The sequence below is a fragment of the Antrostomus carolinensis genome, unplaced genomic scaffold, assembly GCF_000700745.2.
Source record: "Antrostomus carolinensis isolate BGI_N321 unplaced genomic scaffold, ASM70074v2 scaffold1880, whole genome shotgun sequence".
NCBI lineage: Eukaryota > Metazoa > Chordata > Aves > Caprimulgiformes > Caprimulgidae > Antrostomus > Antrostomus carolinensis.
Genome location: NW_010288896.1, coordinates 1 through 24,898, shown reverse-complemented (window position 1 = coordinate 24,898; position 24,898 = coordinate 1). Strand labels below are relative to the sequence as shown.

Below are 24,898 nucleotides of genomic sequence, written 5' to 3'. Positions count from 1 at the left end.
ATTATTAAAAGCTACTAGAACTTTTTTGTTCCTGGCTTTTGAATTTAATTTTTAATAAAGTTAAAATAGTGTGTTCCTATGAAGTGAGAATTTTCTCTGTGAAGGGATATAAATATTCAAAATTGCTATTATTTGCCAAAGTCTGAAATAGCTGCCTTTGTTATTGTAAGCCTTTTGGCCAAACTGTAACCGTCTGTTGGATAAATATCTGAAAAAAAAAGAGTTATTTCCTTTGCTTTCTTATTTTCTGATGATCAAATGTAGTTTGGTGTTCTCTGGGCTTATCTCAGTGTGTCAGCTTAGAAGAGTAATGAATTCATTCATTGTGGAAATAAATTCTGTAGTGGGATCCCTGAGGTTTTATTGAATTATTTTCCTTTCAAGTTTTGTGCTTTCAGGAGTTATTTCCAGAAGTCATTAGTTTGTGGATACTGCTTGAACTCTATTCACCAAAAGGATTTTGTTGACTTCAGTTTATAAATGGCTTTTCTCATTTCCTCTTTATAAAGAGACTTGGTCATCATATAAAATATGAAATAGTTTTTGCAATGAAGAACAACTCTAAAATCAAATTCAGGTTAAGCCAGCAGATGTGCAAACAGAGTTTGATTGCCCAGGTGAAACAGGATGTATTTGTTCTGATTTCCTCCTAATATAATCAAATATTAGACTGACATCAAAAGGCAATTTCAGACTGCTGGTCACTAATGGAATGGTTTTTAGAACTTGTAGCCACTGGGAAGTGATTAATAGTGTAACACACAACTCGTTAAAGTAGAAAGTCAAGTCAGAGAGGTGTGTGGGGATTTTTAATTTTTTTCAATCATTTTGCTGATTTTTTTTTTCCCCCCTGATGTGTTAGAAGTTGAAAGCACATTCTTAGTCAGAGAACAGAGGTACGTACTGCTTAAATTGTACATAGCCTGGGTTGTCAAAGATACCCAGTAGAGGATACCAGACAGAAGGACTCAGATGAAGTTTAAGCTCTGTAAATCTGGATATGACTGTTTAGTTGGTGGTTTTGGTGTAATTGTAGTGGCTTCTGCCTGAGGTTTCCTCATTTCATGCATATTCCCTGTGCCATCACGCTGTTTCCTTTACTCTATAAGCCACAGTCTGGTTTAGTTTCTAGTACTAGAAAACTTTTAGACCAGACTTTCAGCCTTTGTCGCCTCACTGCTTGGAATAAGTGCCATAGATTGGTGTGAAATAACTCAAAGCAAAATGTACCTTATAAATAGCCAGATAAATTTCAGATTTCGTAGGTTTCAGAATAATTCCTTCTCCCACAGCATTGTTACACTCGTCTGTCCTCTGATAGCTGAATTGTGTACCAAATGGGACACCTAGGATTCTGCATATATCAAAGTTAGTGGTAAAAAAGTCTTCTTTAGGAAGTGGAATATGAGGTAATTATGAGGCAGTTGGGTGGGTTTTTAATAATTCTTTTTTAAAGGTGGAAAATAAAGAGGAGAGAGCACTATCCTACAGATGATTCTAGTATGTGTGGTTCTCTCCTATTGGCAATCTGTCTGTTAAGCCTTCTCTTCTCATGGTCTGGTCCCTCCCTTAATGTTATGGTGTGGTGGTTTGACCCACAGTGGGACCATGAGGTCCTGCATTCATTCCCCACACTGGGTGAGATGGGATGGGAGACACAACAAAGGGGGCAGGGGATGAGGATGAAGGACAGGGACGGCTCATTCACCAGTTATGGTCACAGGCAAAACAGACTCGAACTTGGGGAAGAAAAATCAATTTAATTTGTTGCAAATTATATAAGTAGACATAAAAAACACATCTTGCAACATCATCCCCCCACCCCTTCCTTCCTCCTGTGCTCAAATCACTTTGCTCCTGATTTCTCTACCTCCCCCTCCAAGTGGCACAGGGGGCAGGGAATGGGGATTCAGTCAGTTCACCTCTGCCGCTTTTCCTGGTGTGAGAGTCCAGGAACAAAATGTTCCAACACGGGCTTCCCATGGAGTCACAGACCTCTTTGGGCTCAGCTCCTGGCTCTGGCATGGGGACATCCATGGGCTGCAGACTCACCCCCCACTCTGGGGGTCCACCCCTGCTCTGGCATTGAGTGACTCTGGGGGTCACAGTTCCAGTCACAACTGCCCTCAGGCTCAGCTTCTCTGCTCCAGTGTGGAGTCCTTCATGGCCTACACATGGGTCTCTGCTCCGCTGTTGAATCTCCATGGGCTGCAGGGGACTTTGTCTTCTCCTACTGTATTCGCTTGAACTGGGTGTGGGTCTTTGTCCTGCCCTCTGGCAACGAAGCTCGCTCTCTGTCTGTCTGTTCTTTGCTTAGGGCCAATGGTCATCTTTTGTTAGGTCAGTGGTCTCTCCTCCAGGTACCACACCTACTTGTTCTCAGGACAGTCCTTCCTCTAACAAATATGGGTTCGCAGAGGCTTTTCTAGTGCTCATCAGCCCAGCCTGGGCTGGGGGGTCCACCTTGGAGCCAGGGGAGCTTTTTGCTCTCACAAGGTGTCCCTTCCCCCTTCCCCCACTACCAAAAAAATACTCCCTTCCCCAACCCAACACATATGGGCATTCTCACATGTGCCCTGAGACTTAGCCCTTTCCCTCCATAAGTCCTTTTATGTGCTCTTCTTTGTGTAAAAGAAAACACAGGATTACCATGAGCAAGATACAAGATCCTGCTGTGTGGTGAAGCCTCACTGAAAGGGGACTTTTGTTATGGCAGTAATGCCTGACATAAAACAGGGCTGCTGTGCTCAGTCTGTTCTGCAGCTGGGGAAGGAGAGCACTAGGTCAGTCCCTAGCACTTTGCAGCCGAGATCCACGTGTTAGATCCAACCAGTAAAATGCTGGTTTAAATGTGTTCAGACTGCTTATAATCATAGAATGGTTTGGGTTGGAAGGGACCTTAAAGATCATCCAGTTCCAACCCCCCTGCCATCAGCAGGGACACCTTCCACTAGACCAGGTTGCTCAAAGCCTCATCCATCCTGGCCTTGAACATTTCCAGGGAGGGGGTAGCCACAACATTCACAGCAGTGAACACAGGCCTTGACTGTTACAACTGTATGTACCTTTTCTCAAAAGGGTGTGGGGAGAAAGACCGTAAGCACAGGGGAAAGTGCTACGCAGTCAAATAGGGAAAGGAGCTACCTCATGTGCAGCTCCTGGGCTATAGATTGAAGTGTTGTTTGAGTAGGGTGGGTTTTTCTGAATGTTTGTTTTTATTTCATTTCACTAGAACTCTCTACTTCTTTTTTTTAATAAACATAACTTATTCTTGTGTACAAATTATTTATCCCAGTCTTTATATACCTTTATGTTACTTTCTTGCAGGCCAAACTAATCTGAAGAGTCCGCAGGATATTCAGGTCTATGTTGTAAATACAAATTTCACTCTAAGGTGGAACTACACTGGGAATGATACCAACGTGACATTTTCAGCAGAATACCGGTGGTAAGTGATAACTTATTCTGAGTCAGAAATGTCTCACACTTCTTTGTGTAGAAGAGCATATTAATTAATTACTATGCTTCTTGATACTGCCATGTAAAACTTCTAGAGGCTTTTTGGAATCCAGAAAGTAGAGCCAGGAAGATTAAGTCTTGAAGTAGAATCCTAGTATTGTCCTTCATTTGTCTCATTCACGTGTAAAATGAGATTGTTCAATGATAGTGACATGTTATAAATGCAGAACACACTTGGTAGTAATGCTTAATGCTAGAGTGTTTCTTTGAGAAGATTAACTGGTACACTTAGAAATGTGGTATTTAGATTTATTTATTCTCTATTTGTTGGGGTTTTTTAATTAAGCTACATTGTGTCCACACACAGATGTAGCTTTTGAATAATTCGTCAATGTTTATGAATCCAGATTTCTTATCTGCAAATTCTAATCACCAGGTGAAGGAATTTAATTTGTATTCTTAAATATTGGTTTGGTTTTCTTCAGTTGTTTCATTTAGCAATATTTATACATGCATATACATTTGGTATTTTGTGGCACTTGCCTGGCAAATAAATATTAAAAAATACCCTAAAATAAAATCAATTAAGAAGTTCTTGATTTTAGGATTTCCTAGTGTGTGATTTTTGGATTTAAAAAAGCTCACCTTCTTCCATGTGTAGATGAGAAACAGCTGCTTCAAAAATAATTTTATTTTAAAAACTTAATACTGGTCTGAAAGATAAGATAGGAGTTGAGGATAGACAATTACTATTTCAAGTCTATGTGTCTTTGATCAGGACATTTTTAATCTCTATATGAAATGTCTTTCTTAAGGTGTGGATGTCTGTTACTTCACAAAAAAAAAATAGCTTCTGTAAAGCTAATTATTCCAACACTTAATGCTGAACTCCAGTTTTCTCCTTTGTGTTTTTCTTTTCCCCTAATCTTCATTCCTTGCTAATGTTAGAATTGGGTTTTGCTGCTGCCTTTATGCTCTTTTAATCACTCTCTGCCATCAAGACTTCTAGATTTCTTACAATGAACTACAAAATCGTTGCCAGACTAGGATTGTGTACTAAGGATATGATTCTGGATTTTGACATTTCTTTGATGCTCTTTTCTGACACTGTGTGTTTACATGACGAATAAAGCAAACTGGTATCAGACTTTGCAGACTGATAGTTAACCTTTGGTAATAAGGTTAAACTGGTAAATGAATAGATTAAATTAGTGAGTTAAATGGCAATATGAATTCAAGGGTAACTAAGTAGATTACACTGATGCTGGTGATAAAACAGCATTAAATGATGTGACATTTATTAGCATTAAGAAGGAAAGGAAAAAGAATCTCAAGATTTAAATTGTGTATTGGTTTCATTTTTGAGGACTTTTCTTTCTTACAGGTTTGAAGATTTTGGGACAAGTGAAACAGAATGGAAGGAGTTGCCAGGGTGTCAAAATGTTGCTGGCACAGAATGTGACTTTTCCTCAGCAATAACTGAATACTATGATACGCATCGTGTGCGTGTAAGGGCTGAAGGAAGGGGAGAAGTGTCTCCATGGTCTAGCGTTTTTGAAATGATTCCATATTTCATAGGTATGAGCTCTGTATATACTGTAACATTTTTAGTTAAATGTCCTTCAGCACCTTATTCTGGAAAAATGCGTGTGGTTTCCATTGCTCATAACAACATGAACTAGTGGTTTTCTCAGCCTTAACATAACAAGAGGTATTTGCGGGTCATGGAACATTGATTCTCTCCTTTCTGGAAAGGGGGAAGTGTTCTAAGTGATGCTGTTTTTCTGACAGACATTTCTGTCGCTCTGTATTTTTCCTAGATTTCAGAAAAATCCTTTTTGACAGTGGACTGTTCTGGAAGTTTTCTTCTGACCTTGTGACTTTTCAGTAGTTACAATACTGTGTGATACTGAAGCTTTCCTTCGATGTTGGATTGATTTGTTTGAGCTAGATTTCTTCCCTTGCATATTTTTTAATAACTTTTACTGATTTTCACTGCAGATTCTGAAAAACATTCACTAGCAATATTGTATTTTAACTCCAGTGCTTTTAGAACCAGGTAACAGTGGTTGTTTGTTAGATTAGATTTCTATTAGATACTGCCTGAGATTCATGAAAATTAAGACCCTATAGGCAATTACTGCAGTCTTTTTACTGCCTCAGAATAATTAAAAATAAGATACTGTGGTTTTATTAATGTAAATTACTCTTTTGGCATTTTTTTCTTTAAATAGTTATGATTGACTTTTTTAATATTTGCAGCTCAGATTGGTCCTCCAGGAATAGAGTTGCAGTCCACGAATGGGGTCATAAAAATTAAGGTTTCTCCTCCAGAAGGAAATCAGGTCCGAAAAATGTGGATAGCTCATCTACGTTTTAAATACAATCTAGTTATCTGGGAAAACTCAACAAATGCAGAGGTATTATCACTTTTTTTTTCTTTACTTTTTAACCTTTAAATAACTGTCAGAGATGTACTTTAATTGCTTAAGGCTCTAAAATGGAATTATTTAATTATGTAACTGTGTGTAATGATTGCTGTGCAGTTTAGAAGTTTGGAGGGGTGTTTTCTTGGGGTTTTTTGGTTTTGTTTTTACTAGAGGATTGTATTAGATATTTTGTGATTAGAGTTTTGTATTTCTGTTAAATAATGCTGGAGCCACTTTCCAGTGCATAAGGAAGAAGGTGAAACCGTTACACATGTGTTGGAACAGGAGCCACCCTCTGCCAGCAGGAACAGGAAGGGGTTTTTTTGAAAGAGTTCAAGGCAGTGGGAAGAGTCATGTTCAGTAAGGCTTAGATACAGTGGAGGGGAGAGGTAAGAGGCTAACTTGATCTTGCAGAGACCACCACATAGCTTGACTACAGCTGTCAGTACTGCACACTGTCCTGTGTCATTAACCGAGTTCTTCGGTTTTATACTCTAGGTTGGGGTTTTCTAGGGATTCTTTTGAGGTCTTGTAATTGTGAACTAGTTTCCAAGCCATAATGTGCATCTCACACAGCAGATAGAGCTATTCTGTAAAGACCAAGGTACAAACAGCCTTTCTTTTTTTTGTCCATTTAGGGGAATGGGTGGCAGCTAGGTTAGGGTGGGAACTGGAGAGATATCTGTGTTCATTTGGAAGACGTAGTCATAATCGTTACACATCAAAAAGAAGAAAAAGCTTTAAGTTAAGGACAAGCTGTGTACAAAGGTCAGTCACTGAAGCCTGGTAAATCAAAAGCAGGGAGATAGCAGGAGGAGGGGGGGGAGTGTTTGCTCAGTGAATTGAGGGACAGAAGTACACTACTCTTCTGATGACGTGCCTGGATATTTGTGTGGTGAGTTATGCGTCAAGCAGAGCAGTGCCGCAACCCCTTCCCGCTTTCATGGCATAAAGGACCACAACATATTCCTTCCTCTCAGTCATGTGGCTAAGTTAGAAACTTCCCTTTAGCATTTATTGACCTCATATATTGTCCTTCAGTCCCTATTTTAGCATTTTCGATGGCATATTGCATAAAAGGGCTGAAACCTAGGGAAGTAGATAGATATTTAAAAAATCAGCTCATCAGGAAGAACAGTTATCTTCATGTGCTGCTGCAATTGTTTCTTACAGTTCCGAAGTCAAAGTGTTTCTCCTACTGACATAATTGATGGTCTTGCACCAGATACTACCTATTGTTTGAAAGTTCAAGCAACTCTTCCTTTGGACTCACAAGAAGGCTTATTCAGTCCCATTCATTGTGTAAAAACTACCCGTAAAGGTACAGAGTAAAATTGCTTTATCTTAAAATGATTACTCCAGTTTCAACTATTGGAAAGTAAATTGTTCTAAAACAATAGGAATACACAGAAGTACCAAGTTCCTACTTACTTTCTTATAACATCAATCTTGACAGTTAGGTACATTTTCTATTTTAAATCAATATAAAATGTCACCTATCAATATTAGAGGTTTAATAGTACAAAAAATGTTTTTGCTCTGAGGCAAATTCTGTCAATTAATTTGGGTTGCAAAAGCTATTTCTATATTTTGGAAAACTAGATATTTTTAAATTTGTGAATTTGAATCAGCAAAACAAAAGCCTCTTGTATATTTGTAACTAAAAGAATGCGTATAAAGTTGAGCTAAACTTAATTGTGTTTATGCAAGCCTTGGTGAATTTATTACAGAGTCTGAAGAATAGCTTAGTGGCAGTTTGCCACCAGTTGCTTGTTTTGCATGTCTAAATTTAAATTCTTTTGTGTGCTGTTCAGATGTTAGTTTAAGTACTTTTAAATGTTTATTTCAGAAAAAAGTAACAGTGTGAGAATGTAGGAATTCAAAATGCTAGTTTGAATGGATGGTACATCAAAATTATGTGTGTATGTTTGACACAGTTTTCTGACTGAGTTACTGCTGAATGAGTTTATTTCTATTATTCTCAATGTTTCTATATTTTTTTTCTGAATTTATTTTTACCTGTTTTTTTTTTTTTACTAAATGCTTAATATGCTGTATATATCACAGACTTTGATTTGGAATCTTTATAATGAAAACAGACAATTTATTTTTTTAATTATTGAAAGTGTACCATGACTATTCACATGAGAAATGCCCATTCAGTGAGAAATTGCTGTACATAATATAAAGCTTTTCAGTAACTGTGGGTTTCCTTTTCTTTTAATTTTGAGCAGTGAATGACCCTCTCTGTGCAACAAATGTGAGTGTTCTTGCTTTGAATATGAAATTTCATCTGCATTGGAATAATCGGTATAAACATCACGTGAGCTACAATGTACAGTATCTCATGTGAGTTAATTTCCATATCTCTGTTTAAACAGGTTACATCCTTCTAAATGCCATCCATTTGCAAATAGTTATTGGAAGTTAAAGTGAAATACTCAGCAAAGGTGGTTTAACATATTCTTGAAACATTGGGTACCTCACACGAACACAGCATGGCTTTTGAAATGATTGCGCATAACAGCATATCCTAGAATTACAAGATATTTGGTTTCTTTTAAGAGTTAAATACTTGATGGAATGGACTACTAAATATATGCTAAGTAACATTTTTAAAAGATATGAAGTTTGCATTGCTGCTTATTTTTTTGAATATGAAGAAATTCAATTACTAGAAGTGAGCAAAAATACAGGTGTTCAAAGCTTCAATTGTCAATATATTTGATTACTTCTGGTCATATCCCAACATGGGAAAAAACCCCATTGTGTCTGTAAACTTGTATCTTAATATCTAGTTGACAGAAAAATAATCAACTTAATAGAACTATATGGAAAATCTTAATTTAGATTTTAAAAATTTCTAAAACTGATATATAATTTTTCTATTGAGGCTCGATTAAAGCACTGATTTGTATTTCCTGATCCAGTTAACTTCATTGCTTTAGTTATAAATGAAAAAAACAGTACTGTAAATACAAGAAATTTCTTAGAGGCCCATTCTTCCAAAAATGAAAAAAAAAAGCCCTCTATGTAGCACAAGTGGATATGCTTTTTTTTTTTTTAAGAGTTCAAGGACCTCATATAAAAAATTATTAAAATATCTCTTGCAGTGGATATCTAAAGGAACTTCATGATGACTACTCAGAGAAGTGGCTCAATGTACCTGGATGTGAAAACATCACTAATACACAATGCGATTTCTCATCTGTCATCACTACTGGATTTTATTATCTCCGTGTGCAGGCCATGAGTGAATATAATAAATCATGTTTGTCTAAAGAAGTAAAAGTAGATCCTCTAGTAACAAGTAAGCAAATGTGTTTTCTTAAATTTTAATTTCTCAACAAGCTTGTACCTAATGCTGTTTTTTGCAAAAAGAAACTTGATAGATTAATGAAACTGAATACATAGTTCCCCTACAGAAACTGTTGGGAATCTTGGCCTCATCAAGTTAAACAGGAATTTATCCATGGTCTTCTCTATTCAACGCAGCCAGTATCTCACAATATTTAGAATAATTTAATTTGCTTTATGAAATTAAACAACAAAGCATTATATGAAAGCTGGGGAGGGACCTTTTACAAGGGCAGGTAGTGATAGGACGAGGGTTAATGGCTTCAAAGTGGAAGAGGGTAGATTTAGATTAGATATTAGGAAGAAGTTCTTCACCCAGAGGGTGCTGAGACACTGGCACAGGTTGCCCAGAGAAGCTGTGGATGCCCCCTCCCTGGAAGTGTTCAAGGCCAGGTTGGATGAGGCTTTGAGCAACCTGGTCTGGTGGAAGGTGTCCCTGCTGATGGCAGGGGGGGGTGGAACTGGATGATCTTCAAGGTCCCTTCCAACCCAGACCATTCTATGATTCTGTATAGCATTTTATAATCTCACTGTATGCTACATTAATCACTGTGTGAGATTGTACTAGAAATAGCCCTAGTCTGCCTTTGCCATTGACAGGGAGCACTTCTTGATATCTCAGAAAAATTATGCCAAAGTCAAATAATTTTGGAATCCACTGTCTCTATTTTCTTGTGCATCTACTCTCATCTCCTCCTTTCTCTCTACCCCTGCACAATGTACACCTAAATTTTGTGCTGAAGCAGTATTATACAACCATTAACATTCAACCCTTAAGAGCTTCATGAAAAAACAGTCTTAAATGATAGCGACATCTAAATCAAAAACATGTGACATGCTCCAGAGTGAAATTATAGTAATTTGTATCTTTGCACTTTTTTGATTTTGTGAGAAACATGATCTTACTAAAATGCTTGACTTCAAGAAAGTTATCAATCATAAATGTCAATAAATGTTTCTCTAATATGTAGGGTAATAGTCCATTGCATTCCATATTGAAGATGGAGTTAATAACTATTCTATATATCATCTTTTCCTTGTCCAAGCTCTTGTTAATTAAATAAATCTTTTAAAGATATCTTTTAAGATAACCATGACCTAGGTAAATAATTCAACAAAAGAAAACAAAACTGTAATGCTTTTCACTTTTCTACTAAACTATAATTGTGAAAGAGGGTATGTGGAAAAAAGGGCCCATATCCTGCTGAGATTAAGAAGTATTCAGTAGTTTCACTTTGATTTGCACAGAGTTCATCCCACTGCCTGTGTATTTCATGTCACTGAAACTTGCAGAAGCAACGTATGAATGTGGAAAGGTAAAATAACTGAAATATTTCTCAGGACTTGAGATTCTGAATAAAGCTATTAGTCAAGTTAGACTTTGAAGTATGTGTTTCTCAAAAATCGTCATAGATTTAAATTACGGTATTTTATGCAATATTTTTATTCTTTCAGTCTTATTTTTAACCTTTTTTTTTTTTTTTTTATGTTTTAAGATGAAATTGGCCCTCCTGGTGTAACGGTGGATGCCAGTGATGTTTTGCTCCATATCCAGATTTCTCCTCCAGGAGGATCTGAATGTGAAGTCATGAGGGACCATTATGACTTGTCTTACCGCATTCTGTATTGGAAGAATTCATCAAATAATGAGGTATGAACTAGTTAAATACTTAAAACAGTATATGAAATTTGTTACAAATTAAATACTGGGTTTTTCTCCTCAAGAAGCTTATTTTCAAAAGAAGCTCATATATGATTTATCAATCATGCAATCAGTTGGGTGGGGTTATTTTTCTGAAAGATTATTTTAAAAATCTGGTCAAGACAACTTTTGACACAAAGTAATTGAGACTTTAACCTTTTTCCGTTGATGTGTCTGTATGTAATGATTTGCAGAATTGCACCAAGTTTTCTGCAAGCTGCTAAATGGCTCACTTTTGACTAGAGGTTGTAGGGTTCTTGTGATGCCATCTTTCTTACAGTATGACTCTGTGCAGTGTCTTAATGTAGCTTCTGGCCCCTGAAAATCTTTTATTTCTGTATTTACAGTTTTATAGCTCTGTGTATCACAGAACAATGCAGTTTTGCATGCTTTTAGCTCACGTTTTAATATATCTTTACATATTCTTTAATTGCTCCTTATAGTAAAACGTTTGACAATAATCAGTAAATATGTAAATATGTGGAAGGAGAGAAGAAAACAAACTGCAACAGGACGAAGTTTCATTTTGCACACAGCTTTGAACTGTAAAATTTCAGTATAGTGAAAGCAGTTGATTCTTACCATGTTTCCTGAGTGTGCTTGCTTAGGAGAGAATTGCGTAGTTTCTTTTATTTTATTTAATCCAAGTGCAGAGTGGTGTCTAATTTCTTCTTCTTGCTTCTTCAACAGAGGCCAGAATTCTAATCTGAGTGACTGTTGTACTATTTATGTGCATCTTCTTCTTCTGATTCTTCTTTTTCAGGAGGAAATAAAAATGAAAGAGATAAAACAGACAATAGGGACAGTGGCTGATCTAACACCCTCAACTTTGTACTGTGTGAAAGTACAGGCATTCTCAGAAGTTTACAACAAAAGCAGTAGTTTCAGCAAAGAGGAATGCATCAAAACACCTGGAGGTAGGAATAGCTCAGGAGTTGTTACACCTGTGGAAGTAAAATTGTTAACCCTTCGTAGGCCTTTGCAGGTCTCACCAGTTAAAAAAACATTTGCAGCATGACTTAATGGCTGCACAGAGTTAACACCTAGTTGGGCAAAGGTCTGTATCAGCAGTCTGTCACTTCCCTGCTCTGTGTTCTTTCCTATAGCTAAAGTAATACACTGCTTTTGTTGTGACCTGGTCAAAATTACATTCTGGTTATTCTACAACACAACTCAGTTTAGAAATTTTCTCAGCTTAATAACTGTAATGACTGTGAATTAAACTTAGTTCTGTACCCTGACTTGATAATAGGCAAGCTTTAATTTTCAGTAATTTTAAGATATTTTTAGGAGAGTGCAAGGAATCACTAAATGCTACATTTTCAAGGATATTTTATTCTTGAAATTGACTTAATTATTCTATGAATGAATTAAGTTTTTTAAAAATCCTGTGCTAAAGTGTGAGGAGACAAATCATTAGACTCATTACAGCTGAAAGCTCTACCTTTATGCAAAAGCAGAATACATTTGTAGACGGATTACACTCACTTGGAACTTAAGAGCAAGTTATGTCTTGAATTTAATTTGGCCAGTTGTCTTCTATTAACAGGCTGTAACACTGGAAAAATTACTAAATATCCAAACTGACTTAAAGCTAAGAAAATGTAATAACAGTAATGCTACTTTCTCACATCTTAAGCTCTTAGGATTCATTTATAAAATCACAGAATCATAGAATGGTTTGGGTTGGAAGGGACCTTAAGGATCATCCAGTTCCAACCCCCCTGCCATCAGCAGGGACACCTTCCACTAGACCAGGTTGCTCAAAGCTTCATCCAGCCTGGCCTTAAACACTTCCAGGGAGGGGGCATCCACAGCTTCTCTGGGCAACCTGTTCCAGTGTCTGACCACCCTCTGGGTGAAGAATTTCTTCCTAATATCCAATCTAAACCTCCCCTCTTTCAGCTTAAAGCCATTTATATTGTAGCCCTTGCTGCTTTGTCTTTATCAAGCCTAAAAAGAAACAAATGTTACTTTTTTAGCTTCGTAAAAGAAATTCTTTAATCTGTTTTTACTAGTTAGTTATTAGTCTTCTCCATATCCTTCTGTAATGAGCCTATTTAAGACCAAGCAGTACATTCAGGATTCTATATTGAGACATGCAGTCATACAGATGACTACCCTGTACTTCCCATATGTTCTTATATCTCACTGTGGAAATCTTTCATTCTTTAATAATTCATACTAACTGGAAATAGAGATAAAAAGACCTGTTTGTCTCATCTTGATTATTTTTGAAGTGTCTCCTTGTATATATTATTTTTAGTATGTTCAAAGTCCCTTCAGTTTGTTTATTTGTTAGAGATTGTGCCAGAGAATATGTTGCAAAGGAGAAGAGGGGAGGGGAGAAGGAAGCTTGCAAGACTCTTGAACTTAAATGCTGAATAGCTTATGACTGTATAGATAAAAGGTTTCTTTGGCTACAATATTTTATTATCAAAAGCTGGATTCCATCATGTAAACTTCTTCTACCATAAGGTCCCAACCTTAAATCCTTGAACTGAGCCTAGCCTGTTAGGTTTTCCACAGTTCCTGGGTTAATACAGAAATGCAGGACCACAGACTTATAGAATGGTTTGGGTTGGAAGGGACCTTCAAAGATCATCTGTTCCAACCCCCCTGCCTTGGGCAGGGACATCTTTCACTAGATGAAGTTGTTCAAAGCCCCATCCAACCTGGCCTTAAACACTTTCAATGAAGGAGCATCAACAACTTCTCTGAGCAACCTGTGCCAGCGTCTTATCATCCGCATCGTAGGGAATTTCTTCCTTATGTCCAATCTAAATCTACCCTCTTTCAGTTTAAAACCATTGCCCCTCATCCTGTCACTAAAGGCCTTGGTAAAAAGCCTCTCCCCATCTTTCTTAGAATCCCTTTTAAATATTGAAAGGCCACAATAAAGTTTCCCTGGAGCCTTTTCTTCTCCAGGCTGAACAACCCCAAGTTTCTTAGCCTTTCTTCATAGGAGAGGTGTTCCAACCCTCTAACCATTTTTGTGGCCCTCCTCTGGACGTGCTTCAACAGGTCTATGTCTGTCTTATGCTGGGGACCCCAGAGCTGGATGAAGTACTCCAGGTGGGGGAGGTCTCATGAGAGTGCAGTAGAGCAGCGGAATCACCTCCCTCCACCTTCTGGCCACTTCTTTTGATGCAGCCCAGGATACCACTGTTCTTCTCCTGTCCAAGAAACTACTTGGATGCTTGTGGGCCCCTGAAGACTCTGCAAGTCTAGGCACTCCATTAATTTCCTGGCTGCATAATCATAGGCCAACTTCTCTACAGTAATTACTCATTCTTACTCCAGCATCACTGCCTCTTCAAAGGAGAGCACACTATCAATTCCCTGTTATCTTCCTTAGACCCTGTACACAACCAATAGTGCAATAGATTTACATGCATCAGGTGCTTCATGGTACCTACCTGTCTATGTGCAGCCTTTTTGTCCTGCTGTCAGATAGTGACATATAACTGGGAATAACTAGATCTTGGTTCTGATCCTGTCTGCAAATGCCTGTGCTCTTATATTGGATAAATATTTAGTGCTGTGTTTATAATAATATTATCTAAGATACTGGAATGGCATAATTTTTGTAATGATAATCATGACCAAGTATAGTACTGTAGAAATGTGAAAATTTTATGATAAATACTGTAGCAGATTTAGAGATAATATGTTCTTTAATCTTCATATTTTATTAATACCTGGACTTAATGTTTTTTATTCACTTTTTTTAGATAAAGTTTTACCTCTGATCATTTTAGCAACATTTGTAACTGCCCTGATTGCTGTCTTGCTTGTGGCTATGCCGCTTGTTTTTGCCCTGTATCAAGCCTACAATAAAATCAAATACGTGTTCTTTCCATCATGCCAGCCTCCTTTGAACATAGAGGTAAGATGACATTTATTTTTCTTATTCATTAAGCAGATGTATTTTTCATAATATTCTCCATTTTTCTAAAAAGTGTTTATCTCTTATCCTGTGGTGTTATGGGTATGTCAAGATTAATTGTATAGGTTTTAATGAAATGCTGGTACTCCTGTGGAAAAAAATGGGTAGTATCAATTTCTAGAATTCTGTGATTAGCAAATATTTTAACTTTTATGGTTTTTCTATCTGTGTGAAAGTGTTGCTAATGATCCTTCATTGAAGAGAGCGTGCATGTCTACCCAATGTGATGAGGTACTTTTGCCCTGCTATGTGAAACCAGAAATGTTTTCCTATTGTGTTATCTGGAAGAGCATGCTCTAGCCTTTTTGCTATCCTTTAAAACTCAGAGGAGGTGCAAATGCAATCCCAGTCTTTAGAGGAAAATTTGGTGTAGCAGGCAGCAAATGCTTCTACCATCTCCTGACCTAGCAACTGGAATGGTCTCAAAAAGGGCAGATGTTGTCCAGTTTCCAGCTCAGCTTTATGCAGGTAGTACTTAGTAGACATCCTGTTCTGGAATGAACAGGGCAACAAGTGTAAGTTGTAGGTACATTTTGAAATGCAGAAAGAACCGCTTTTCACTTTACTTTCTTCTGTGTGTCTCAGAACACTGATGTTGAGCAGTGTGTGGCCCTCCTAACGTGTGTCATCTTCTCACTGAGGCTCTTAGGATATGCAGTATACAAAGCTTTCTGAATAAAGTTGTAACTTAAAACCAGTCTTGTAGTTTACAAAGACTAATCTGAATTTAATTTATTTGTAAGGCAGCATATTAGCTGTTTTTTTTCAGTACAGTACTGGTAACATAATTAATACAATGCATACTGAGAACCTTTTGGGATGGATTTGATATAAATGACCACTTCAGAGAACAGATTTAAAGCATGCAGGATAGACAGCAGTGCACTGTTGAGAGCTGTGTAAGGCTTGGTTTCCTGCTGCAGCAGCTCACTTTCTCTTTCTTCTTTCAAATTTTTTTTTTAATAACTGATAATGATTTGTAGATTTTGCAAACACATACCTGTCATCCTGTGCTACCGCATGGTCTTTGGAAGTGTTCTAAATTAGGATATTCCTTTAATTCTTGTGTGGCCTCATAGGCTACAATCAATGAAATATTGCAGTTAAATGTTTGACAATGATGAGCATAGCAAGAGTTAAGATTAATGTTAGAGTGATTCTTTAGTTGCCGTCATATAATCAAACACTAAACTTCATCCTGACTTTGAGTTTGTGTACTTAAGGAAACAAACGGCAAACTGTATGTAGAAAACCTTATGATGCTACTGAATAGAATAAACCAGATTTGTACAGTTGTGGTGTTAAGCAGAATGATTATTTAGGTATTATGTATGAAAGTTCATCTCTTTCTTTTCCGCTTCTTTTTGCAGGGTTTTGGAGGACAGCTCTTTATCAGTCCTTATCTGTCAGCTACAGAGGAACCAATAGAGAGTTTTTCTATAATTGAGACCACCATCACAGAAGAAGCAAATCAAATTTATTTTAAAGACTACAAACATTCTAAACAGAGCAGTCGAGATTCAGGAAATTATTCTAATGATGATGATACTTCAGGGAGCAAAGTGTCAGAAGAAATGCTTGCAAAGGGAATAATATAACTTTTAAGGAAATAAAATTCATATATGGGACTGGCAGCATAATAAACGCTTAAAACTTTTTTATTATGAAAGTTGCAGCCTAAGGAAGACAATGTGGCTTTGGGATCTTTGTCTTCAGGTTTCCAAATCTGGACTTTGTCAGTGGAAAGTTACATATCCTTTCTGCTGCAAGCTGACTGAAGGTAAAACACACCTGACTCCTTGTACCTGACACCATTTTGACTTTTCATCATATGGAAAAAAGAATGCCATCTGTGTAAAGAGGAGCAGATGTGTACATTTTATATACTTGAACCTGATAACCTCAGCAAAAGCCCACTCTGTTCCATAAGAAGGGAATCTTAGAGGTTTGTTCTGAATGCCAGTGTGTACTGTGACAGAAGCCTTAAATTCCGGTATTGAATCGTACCATGTTTACACAGGCAGAAGGAAATTGATACTGGATACAATTTTGAGAACTTTTCTGACGTTCTCTTCCAGTCCCCTCGAGGCAGTGCTTTTTGGCTCAGCAGGTCCAGAACAAAAGATGCAAAAAGAGCAACAGTACCCTCAGTGAGGTGCCTCCTCTGAGCCTCCTTGTAGAATTCCTTGTGGGCATGGCTGCAGGATGCTCCCAGTGCCCACTTACTTCATCGTGTATCTGTGTCCTTGCATCGGGGTGATTTTCTTCCACAGCACTTTGGTAATCTGAGCAAGTATGAGGAGGAGGAAAGGCAGGAAGGAGGTTCACTTCACTTTACTAGAAAGAAAGCTCTTTGTAAATCGAGGTTGGATCAATTTACACTGCATTTAGGATACAAAACAACAAATGTCCAAGCCAGGTGAACATTGCAAGAAGAAACTAAAGAATACTGTTATTTTAAATGACAAGGTATGTTAAGATGCATATTCTTGATTATTTTTTTTCCCCATGGCTACATAACCAGAAATGTAAAATATTTACTGCTAATTGAATTTTATTTAGAAGTGTGAGTCTCTTTTAACAAAGAGGAAATTTATTTCTCAAATTAGAAGGAATTTAGAAAATGCCTTTTAAGAATGGTGAGGTTGCTTATCATTCAGAGCCTTTTCAGTTTAGTCTCATTTTGCCAGCAGATTTTTCTTTGTACAAATTATAAGGATATGCTGCAATAATGTTTCTATTTGCATACTCCTTCCTTCTGAAGTAACTTTTAATAACAGTTTACTTTTTATGAAGAAATTGATTTTGAGTAAACAGGTTTTGAGCTTCCTGTGAGCTGTTGTTTGTTGTAACAAGCAACTGTTGGTGTTGATATATATGTTGGGGTTTTTTTTAATTTTGAAGATGTGATCTAATTTTATACATTTTATGTTCCGGTGTTCGTTGAAGAACATAATAAATTTTGCACATTTGCTTCTTTATCTCTTGGTTCCATATATTTTTGACTTAGTGACATGGAAGCTACACCATGGATACTTAGGAAGTTCCCATGAGTCTTCAGTTATTGTCCTTCCTAAATATATTCATTTTTTTTAATTTTGAAGATGTGATCTAATTTTATACATTTTATGTTCCGGTGTTCGTTGAAGAACATAATAAATTTTGCACATTTGCTTCTTTATCTCTTGGTTCCATATATTTTTGACTTAGTGACATGGAAGCTACACCATGGATACTTAGGAAGTTCCCATGAGTCTTCAGTTATTGTCCTTCCTAAATATATAAATATATTCGTATATAAATTTAATTAGGACTTACGTTAGGACTGTTGCATAATTTAGACAAATCAGAAAGAAAGTGCTAATTCATTTTCCGAATCAGGGCTTAAAAGGAGAACACTGAACACAAGCACTGCAGTCATTGTGGTCTTGGGTAAATAGCTTCCGTCGGTGAATTCTTGCAAGATCCTTAAAGGAAAGATGGTATGAAGTTGTCTGTGTTTGTGTGGTCTCCTCAGTGTAATTGAAGTTTGCCGTGAGGATGTAACTTGTTTATGCAATGGTTCCTCTTAGTGATTTGTGCTGTAGATGTCCTCCCTGGATGTTTTTTCTCCTGGACAGCTTCAATTTCAGACTATTTTTATTTGTTACCTACTTTTACAGTAGAGTTTAGGGATATATTTCCATTTTGGGGATTTTCAAAAGTGAAGCTATTCTAAACACGTTCACTGAAGTACGGCGTGATGGGTTTTTGTTTTGTTTTTTCCTTGCTCATCTAGGGAAAATGTTTCATCTGATACTTCAGCAGCTAACTGTGGGCTATTATTTTGATAATTGTTTTCTGTGATGCAAGATTTTTTTTGCCTCCTGGAGTTTCATCACTCTAGAATAAAGCTGGAAGGATTTCACTGTGAGATTTCAAATGAAGGCAAAGCAGCCTGCAGTGAATGTTTCTGAATGTTTCTGTGTTTGAAAGAAAAAAATCTGAAGATGCATGATGGTAGGATTACTTCTCACTGTACGAGGAATTTGGTGTCTTTTGCACGGGGGAAGCAGAGGAGATCTGCAAAGGAAGAATTGCAGTAGATGGCTATGTTCTATTCGTCCTATCAAGACAAGTATTTTTTTAAATGCATGCCAGTGATGACTTTCACTTAATATTAAATTCCTAGGTACAATAGTACCTCATAATGGAGCATTTGATGTAAATGAAGAAATGCAGGTAAGTCTTAAGAAGATAAGTTTCTTACGGATTGCTGACTTTAATGATCTGCCTTTACTCAGTGCTGGTGAGGCTACACCTGGTGTTCTATGTCCAGTTCTGAGCTCCCCAGTGCAAGAGACATGGACATACTGGAGAGAGCCCAGCAAAGGGCCACAAAGATGATGATGGGACTGGAGCATCTCTCCCAGTGAGGAAAGGCTGGGAGAGCTGGGACTGTTCAGCCTGGAGAAGAGAAGGCTCTGGGAGGTCTCATCAATGTATGTAAATACCTCAAGGGAGGGTGCAAAGAGGATGGAGCCAGGCTCTTCTCAGTGGTGCCCAGTGACAGGACCAGCGGCACAAACTGAAACACAGGAGGTTTCCTCTGAACATCAGGAAACACTTTTTTTCCACTGTGAGGGTAGGTAATGGAGCACTGGCACAGGCTGCCCAGGGAGGTTGTGGAGTCTCCATCCTTGGAAATAGTCAAAAGCCATCTGGACATGGTCCTGGGCAACCAGCTCTGGGTGGCTCTGCTTGAGCAGGGGAGTTGGAGCAGGTGCTCTCCATGGGTGCCTTCTAACTTCAGCCCTTCTGTGATTCTTCTTGGACAGTATTGCAAAACATTTATGATAGGAGCTAAGCCACTTTTTTGCTCTGTTCTTTTTTTCAGATGCTCTGTCAAGGCCCCATTAAAAGTATAACTGCAGCCAACTTCAAACCATAAGGTAGTTGATAAACAGCCACATGAAAATAATCAGTCTCAGTGATGAGCAGTTGAACTTAAGCTGGAGGAATACCACACTTGGTATAGTCCTCCTGACAATCATGGTTTGTTAGGGTTGCAGGTAAGCCTGGAAGATTTCTGACAGATAGGATTGTGGCACTGAGAGATATAGTTTGGTAAATTTTTAAGGAAAAAGATACTCTTCTTGCAGGTTGATAATCATCAGAATAAAATGAAAATTCTATGACACTTAGCTTGCATTTCTTAACTGTCCACCTGTCCCTCCCTCAAGTTTCCCTGTCCAGAGCACCCAACTAAGAAGCGCAGTGATACGTTTCAAGAATCCCAAGGCATCAGAAGTGTCACTTTTTGATAAATGGATTATTTGCCATGGCTATCTGTGACAGATAATCCAAGCTTTCAAAGACTTGCTTAAATGATTGATCAGGTACTGAGTATTTTAAGTAAATCTAGAAATGTAAGCAAGATTGCCTGCAAGTTTTCTAGCAAGAGATCTCCTAGGCTGTTGACCCTTTACCTCCTCCAGGTGTTTGCATTTTAGAACTGGGAATCGATATGCAGTAGAAAACAGTTGGTCTTTGTAGAGCTTCTTCCTCTTGGCATTGCCCACATGTCTGATACTGCAGCTAGCTGGCAAATTAATTTCACACACGTCTTGGTTAGGAAGGCTTTCCAATTACATTAGAGTAGTGGTGCCCTTAGGAAATTCTTGTTTTCATCACAGATGATATTTCCTAGGTATCTTCTTTCCCACTGAGGCAAAAAAAATAAAAACCCAACCTTTAAAACTGTCACTGTACTCTAAATAATATCCCATTTGAAAAAACATGACAGTGTGGGCAGTCAGGACATACTATTTTATTTAACTTCTTGGAAAATATTTTGACAAACTTTACTGTAGAAAAAAATCTGTATTGTCAAAGTATCTTGATTTCACAGCAGAATCTAAGAAATTGTGAAATCACTGAACAGCAGCTGTGGTCTCATTTTCTTTGCACAGGAAACAACTGTAATAACAAGGAATCCTATTTTAATATAGCTAGGTATAGACTGTGGGAATTTATTCAGTGATGTTAAATTGATGGTGTCAAAATGACCATCTAAGCATCTGTCAGTAATTGCAAAATTATTGTAATTAGTGGAAGTTAACTACCATATAAGCAAAACATTAGTTAATCTGACAGGGCATGGCATAGAATCAAATGAACTTCTGCTTGACCAACACTTTATCGTGAAGACAACAAGCTTGAAAAATACTATACTTTTAACTAGTTTTCTTTTCTGTGCAGTCTCTGGCATCCCAGAAATAATCTCCTAATTAGTACCAGATGCAATTCTGTTGCCTTGCTGGTACCTTTTTCCTAGGAGAGCAAAGACAAGGCATATTAAAATAAAATCAGTGCTGGTGGCATTAGCTTCCAGGAACTATACTCCCTTTCCTTCACAGAGTGTCATGTATTTACTAAACCTGCCAGGTGTGGTTGTCCAGTCACACACAAAGTGAGGTTTTTCCCCGGGCATCCCTTTGGAGCAGCAGCGTTGGTACCTCATGTTTTGTGCTCCCTCTGCTGGGCTTGTACGAGCGAATTAAAAACCCACACCCAGGAGTTAAGATGGGACAATGACAGGAGTGTGGCAGGCACACCCACCCTGGCAAGGACCGAGGCTTTCCCACTGGTGGAAGTTGCTGCTTTTCCTTGTTGCCAGGCACATGGTCACTGGAAGATGAGGCCATCAGCCAGTCAGAACGGACCCCAGGTCAGACTGGATGAGGGTATAAATGGAGCCCTATGGAGGGCAGGTGGTACTGGTCCTCCTCGGAGCAGCGGGTCTGCAGTCGGGCACTCTCCCGTTGGATCAGGATGTCACCCAAGGGAACTCCCTGGGGTTGAGAACCCTCATAGGTGAGTGATGGTGCCTTGTGAATCATCATTCTAAAGGGTTGATTGTGACAGTTTGGGAATTCTTAAGTTGGCAGTGTAGTATCGGTCCCACCTGGCATCTGAACCTGTGGTTTACTAATGTTTGTTAGAATGCTAAGCAGTTTTGATTAGAATAAATCTTGTGCCTGCCTTGTCTATTTTGTGAGCATCCACAGCAAGGGGCAATATTCAAACAACCCTGTGTTTTTTGGGTTTTTTTTAAGATTCATTAAACAGCATCTTAAAAGGAAACTGATTTCAAATTAAAATATCCAAACTATTTAGCCAGTAGTTTTCTGCCACAATGACCTTATCCTTGGATTCTTGCCCTAATCCATATATATATATATGGATGTTTGTAAGTGACTGACACTGTAGTAATGTAAAGCTGTTGATTTAAAGTGTATCAGAATACTAATTTTTTCCCTCTCCTTTATTTTCAAATTATGTTCAAGGTCAGTGTATAAATTTATAATTTTGTTTAAAAACACTTCCTTTTAGCTAATGACTTCTGAAAGAAACCTGTACTTCTTGTATGGTGACTGTCTCTGTGGTCTGCACATAAGTAGCATTAGTATTGACAACAAAAAGGTTATTATTCTTCTATAATACCAAAGGGAAAGAAGACCACGTTTCTTTGTCAATTCTTTGAACATCATGTGGCTGCTTAGGCATGTGTTGCCAGTTTGTATACTGACTGATAAGAGTTCTGACTCATTAATGGATCCTCCAGCATTGTTTCTGTTAGGATATCCACTGAGGACTCTGATGATAACTCTTTTTGAAATAAATATCCAAAATCCATTCCCTCTAGAACAGAATCCCTGAGTCTTGCACATATAAACTAGGTTAGACTGTACATATGTATATCCATATTGGCGGATACATATAAACACTTCTTAACCCTTCTCTTTCAGCATTGTCATTTCCTTGGGGTTGGGGGGAGCTGATTAGCATTCCTACAGAAAACCCAAGGCAGCATGTTCTAGTAACACAGCAAAACTTCAGAAAGAGGTCTCTTTCCAAAAAAGCTTTCAGGTGTTGTTTGTGAAATTATTTGCAGTGTGCCACAAGGTGTATGACAAAGGAAATGAAATTTCTATATTCATTAATACTGCAGTAGGTTTCATGGGTGTAGTTCACTATGAGCTTTGACAGTTTGTCTTGTTTTACCCTTCTCCAGCTGCTCTGTCTCAGGACTCCCTCCTGCCCAGCCGCTGGAGCCCAACCCAAGGACCTGGGGTCTCTGCCCAGGCTGAGGGATGTGGCTTCTACTCTCCTGTTTGCAGGTTCAACCAGTAGTGAAGCTGAGCACGTGTCCCAGAAGCACACAGGCAGAGAGAGGACACTGACACGGCTGGTTACACATGCTGCCACAGACAACGTGCACCTACATACAGGACTCACAGAAAGCACAGACAGACAAGTCCTCTTCCTCTTCAGCTAGGTGAGATAGAAGCTTACCAGCAAAAGCACACATGCACATTCATTGATCCTCCAAGTACAAGCATGGCCCCTCGACCTTCTTGGTACATCCCTGCCCTGGTCCCAGGCCTTCTTACCTGCACGGCGGTCCCCTGCTCTCTGGCTAGTTCACCTGGATGTTCACTGCAAACACGCTTGTCCCACTGGCACTCCACATTCACAGGATCCCCTGGGTACCAGCACGAGCCCTTGCCCCCCTGCTTGCTGGCTAGTCTGGCTTGCAGTTTCCTAGCAAGCACACACGGACAGCCCAGGCGTACTGGGATTAGGGAAGATACAGACACGTGCTGTTTTCCACAGCGCCAGGTACAGGGGCTGTGACCCACAGTCCTGTTCCAGCTGCAAGTACTGAGCCCATCACTCACCTCACTCCCACTAGTCACCCCAAGGAGCCGTTTTTCAGGAAACACCATTCCCACCGCAGTGGCCAGAGGTTAAAGACCCCCTACTCCAGTAACTGACACCAGCCCCCTGCTCTGACTCCTGGAGCTGGTGCCAAATCCAGTCACAGCTCTTGCCAGTAGCTGGCACTGAGTCCTTGCCGTACACGTACACACAGGATAGAGAATCAGATTACACAGAAAAATAAATAGTTAAAAGATTTAATAATAAGAGACAAGATAGGACAGACAGCAGGGATTAGGCACAGGGCTCAGCCAGACAACTGTACTGACTGGCCTTGTTTTACATGCAACCAGCTCCTTTTGTAGCCTTTTCTGTCAACCCCCATCTTTGTTCCTTCCTGCTTCCCCTTTCCTCTGCACATCCCCTCAAGGGTTTGTACAGCTCTGTTGGTTCCTGAACACCTCCCAGCCAGGTATCTGGGATCCCCCTCGTTCACAGTCTTAATGGGTTGCAAATTCCTGGTTGGGACTTCCCAGTCCTGGGAGTGGTACCTGTAGTTGCTGGAGAGCCCATCTGTTAGTGCCAGTGGCAAGGTTTGTTTTATCAGATCTGTGCCTTTGTTTACTTTGTTTCTGGTTTCCCTCTTTTTCCCTTAGTTTCTTAATTTACAAGGTTCCTGATCAGATTACCTTGCTGGAATAGCTCCTGGACTAGATACCCTTAAAGAAGCACTCTCCTACATAACCTTACACTGAGAAGATGATTCATTTAATAATATACAAAAGAAACATACACTAATGTTTTGGGGACACTGTCATATAAACAATCCTGGAAAGGTCTGGCCATAACACCCTGCTTGATATCCCAAGAAAGGGGCCTGTTGGCATTTTGAGCCAAAAGCTCTTTCCTCGTGCATGTAAAATGTATGCCAGAAAAATTCCTGTGAGGTGAATTACTTTTGTGCCCTGGTAGGATCTAAGGTGCTACCCTCTAGTCATCCCCCCTGTCAAACCTGTGTGTTGCTGGCCCTGTGCTCTTGTGCAACTTGAGAGGTTTTTTTGAAAGGCCAGAAGGGGGAAAAAAAAAAAAAGGAGGGGATTTCATAGCTCTGTATGATAGCCTGTCTCTTCCTTCCTGCACATGATAAAGATCATACTGAACACAGTTTCTTATCTTTTTGTGTTGAAGCAAAACAAACTTAAGAAAGTTCATCGTTGGAAAGCTGAAATACCTTAAAAAATGTTAGTCATTTTGCATCTTTCCTCTAAGGGACCTGTGTCTAGTGGGGTCCCTCAAGGG

At 38.7% G+C, this 24,898-nt stretch overlaps 1 protein-coding gene across 1 annotated transcript; it reads left to right on the top strand.

Annotated features, from left to right (window-relative positions):
- The first annotated feature begins 3,335 nt into the window (after window positions 1-3,335).
- On the top strand, window positions 3,336-16,776 carry IFNAR1 (interferon alpha and beta receptor subunit 1). Its single transcript, XM_029084927.1, has 10 exons — window positions 3,336-3,448; window positions 4,844-5,037; window positions 5,722-5,879; window positions 7,062-7,209; window positions 8,123-8,237; window positions 9,002-9,198; window positions 10,742-10,896; window positions 11,711-11,864; window positions 14,682-14,836; window positions 16,267-16,776. Exons 2-10 carry the CDS (start codon window positions 5,019-5,021, stop codon window positions 16,492-16,494), a joined length of 1,329 nt encoding a protein of 442 aa, XP_028940760.1. The 5' UTR covers window positions 3,336-3,448; window positions 4,844-5,018; the 3' UTR covers window positions 16,495-16,776.
- Window positions 16,777-24,898: the final 8,122 nt, after the last annotated feature.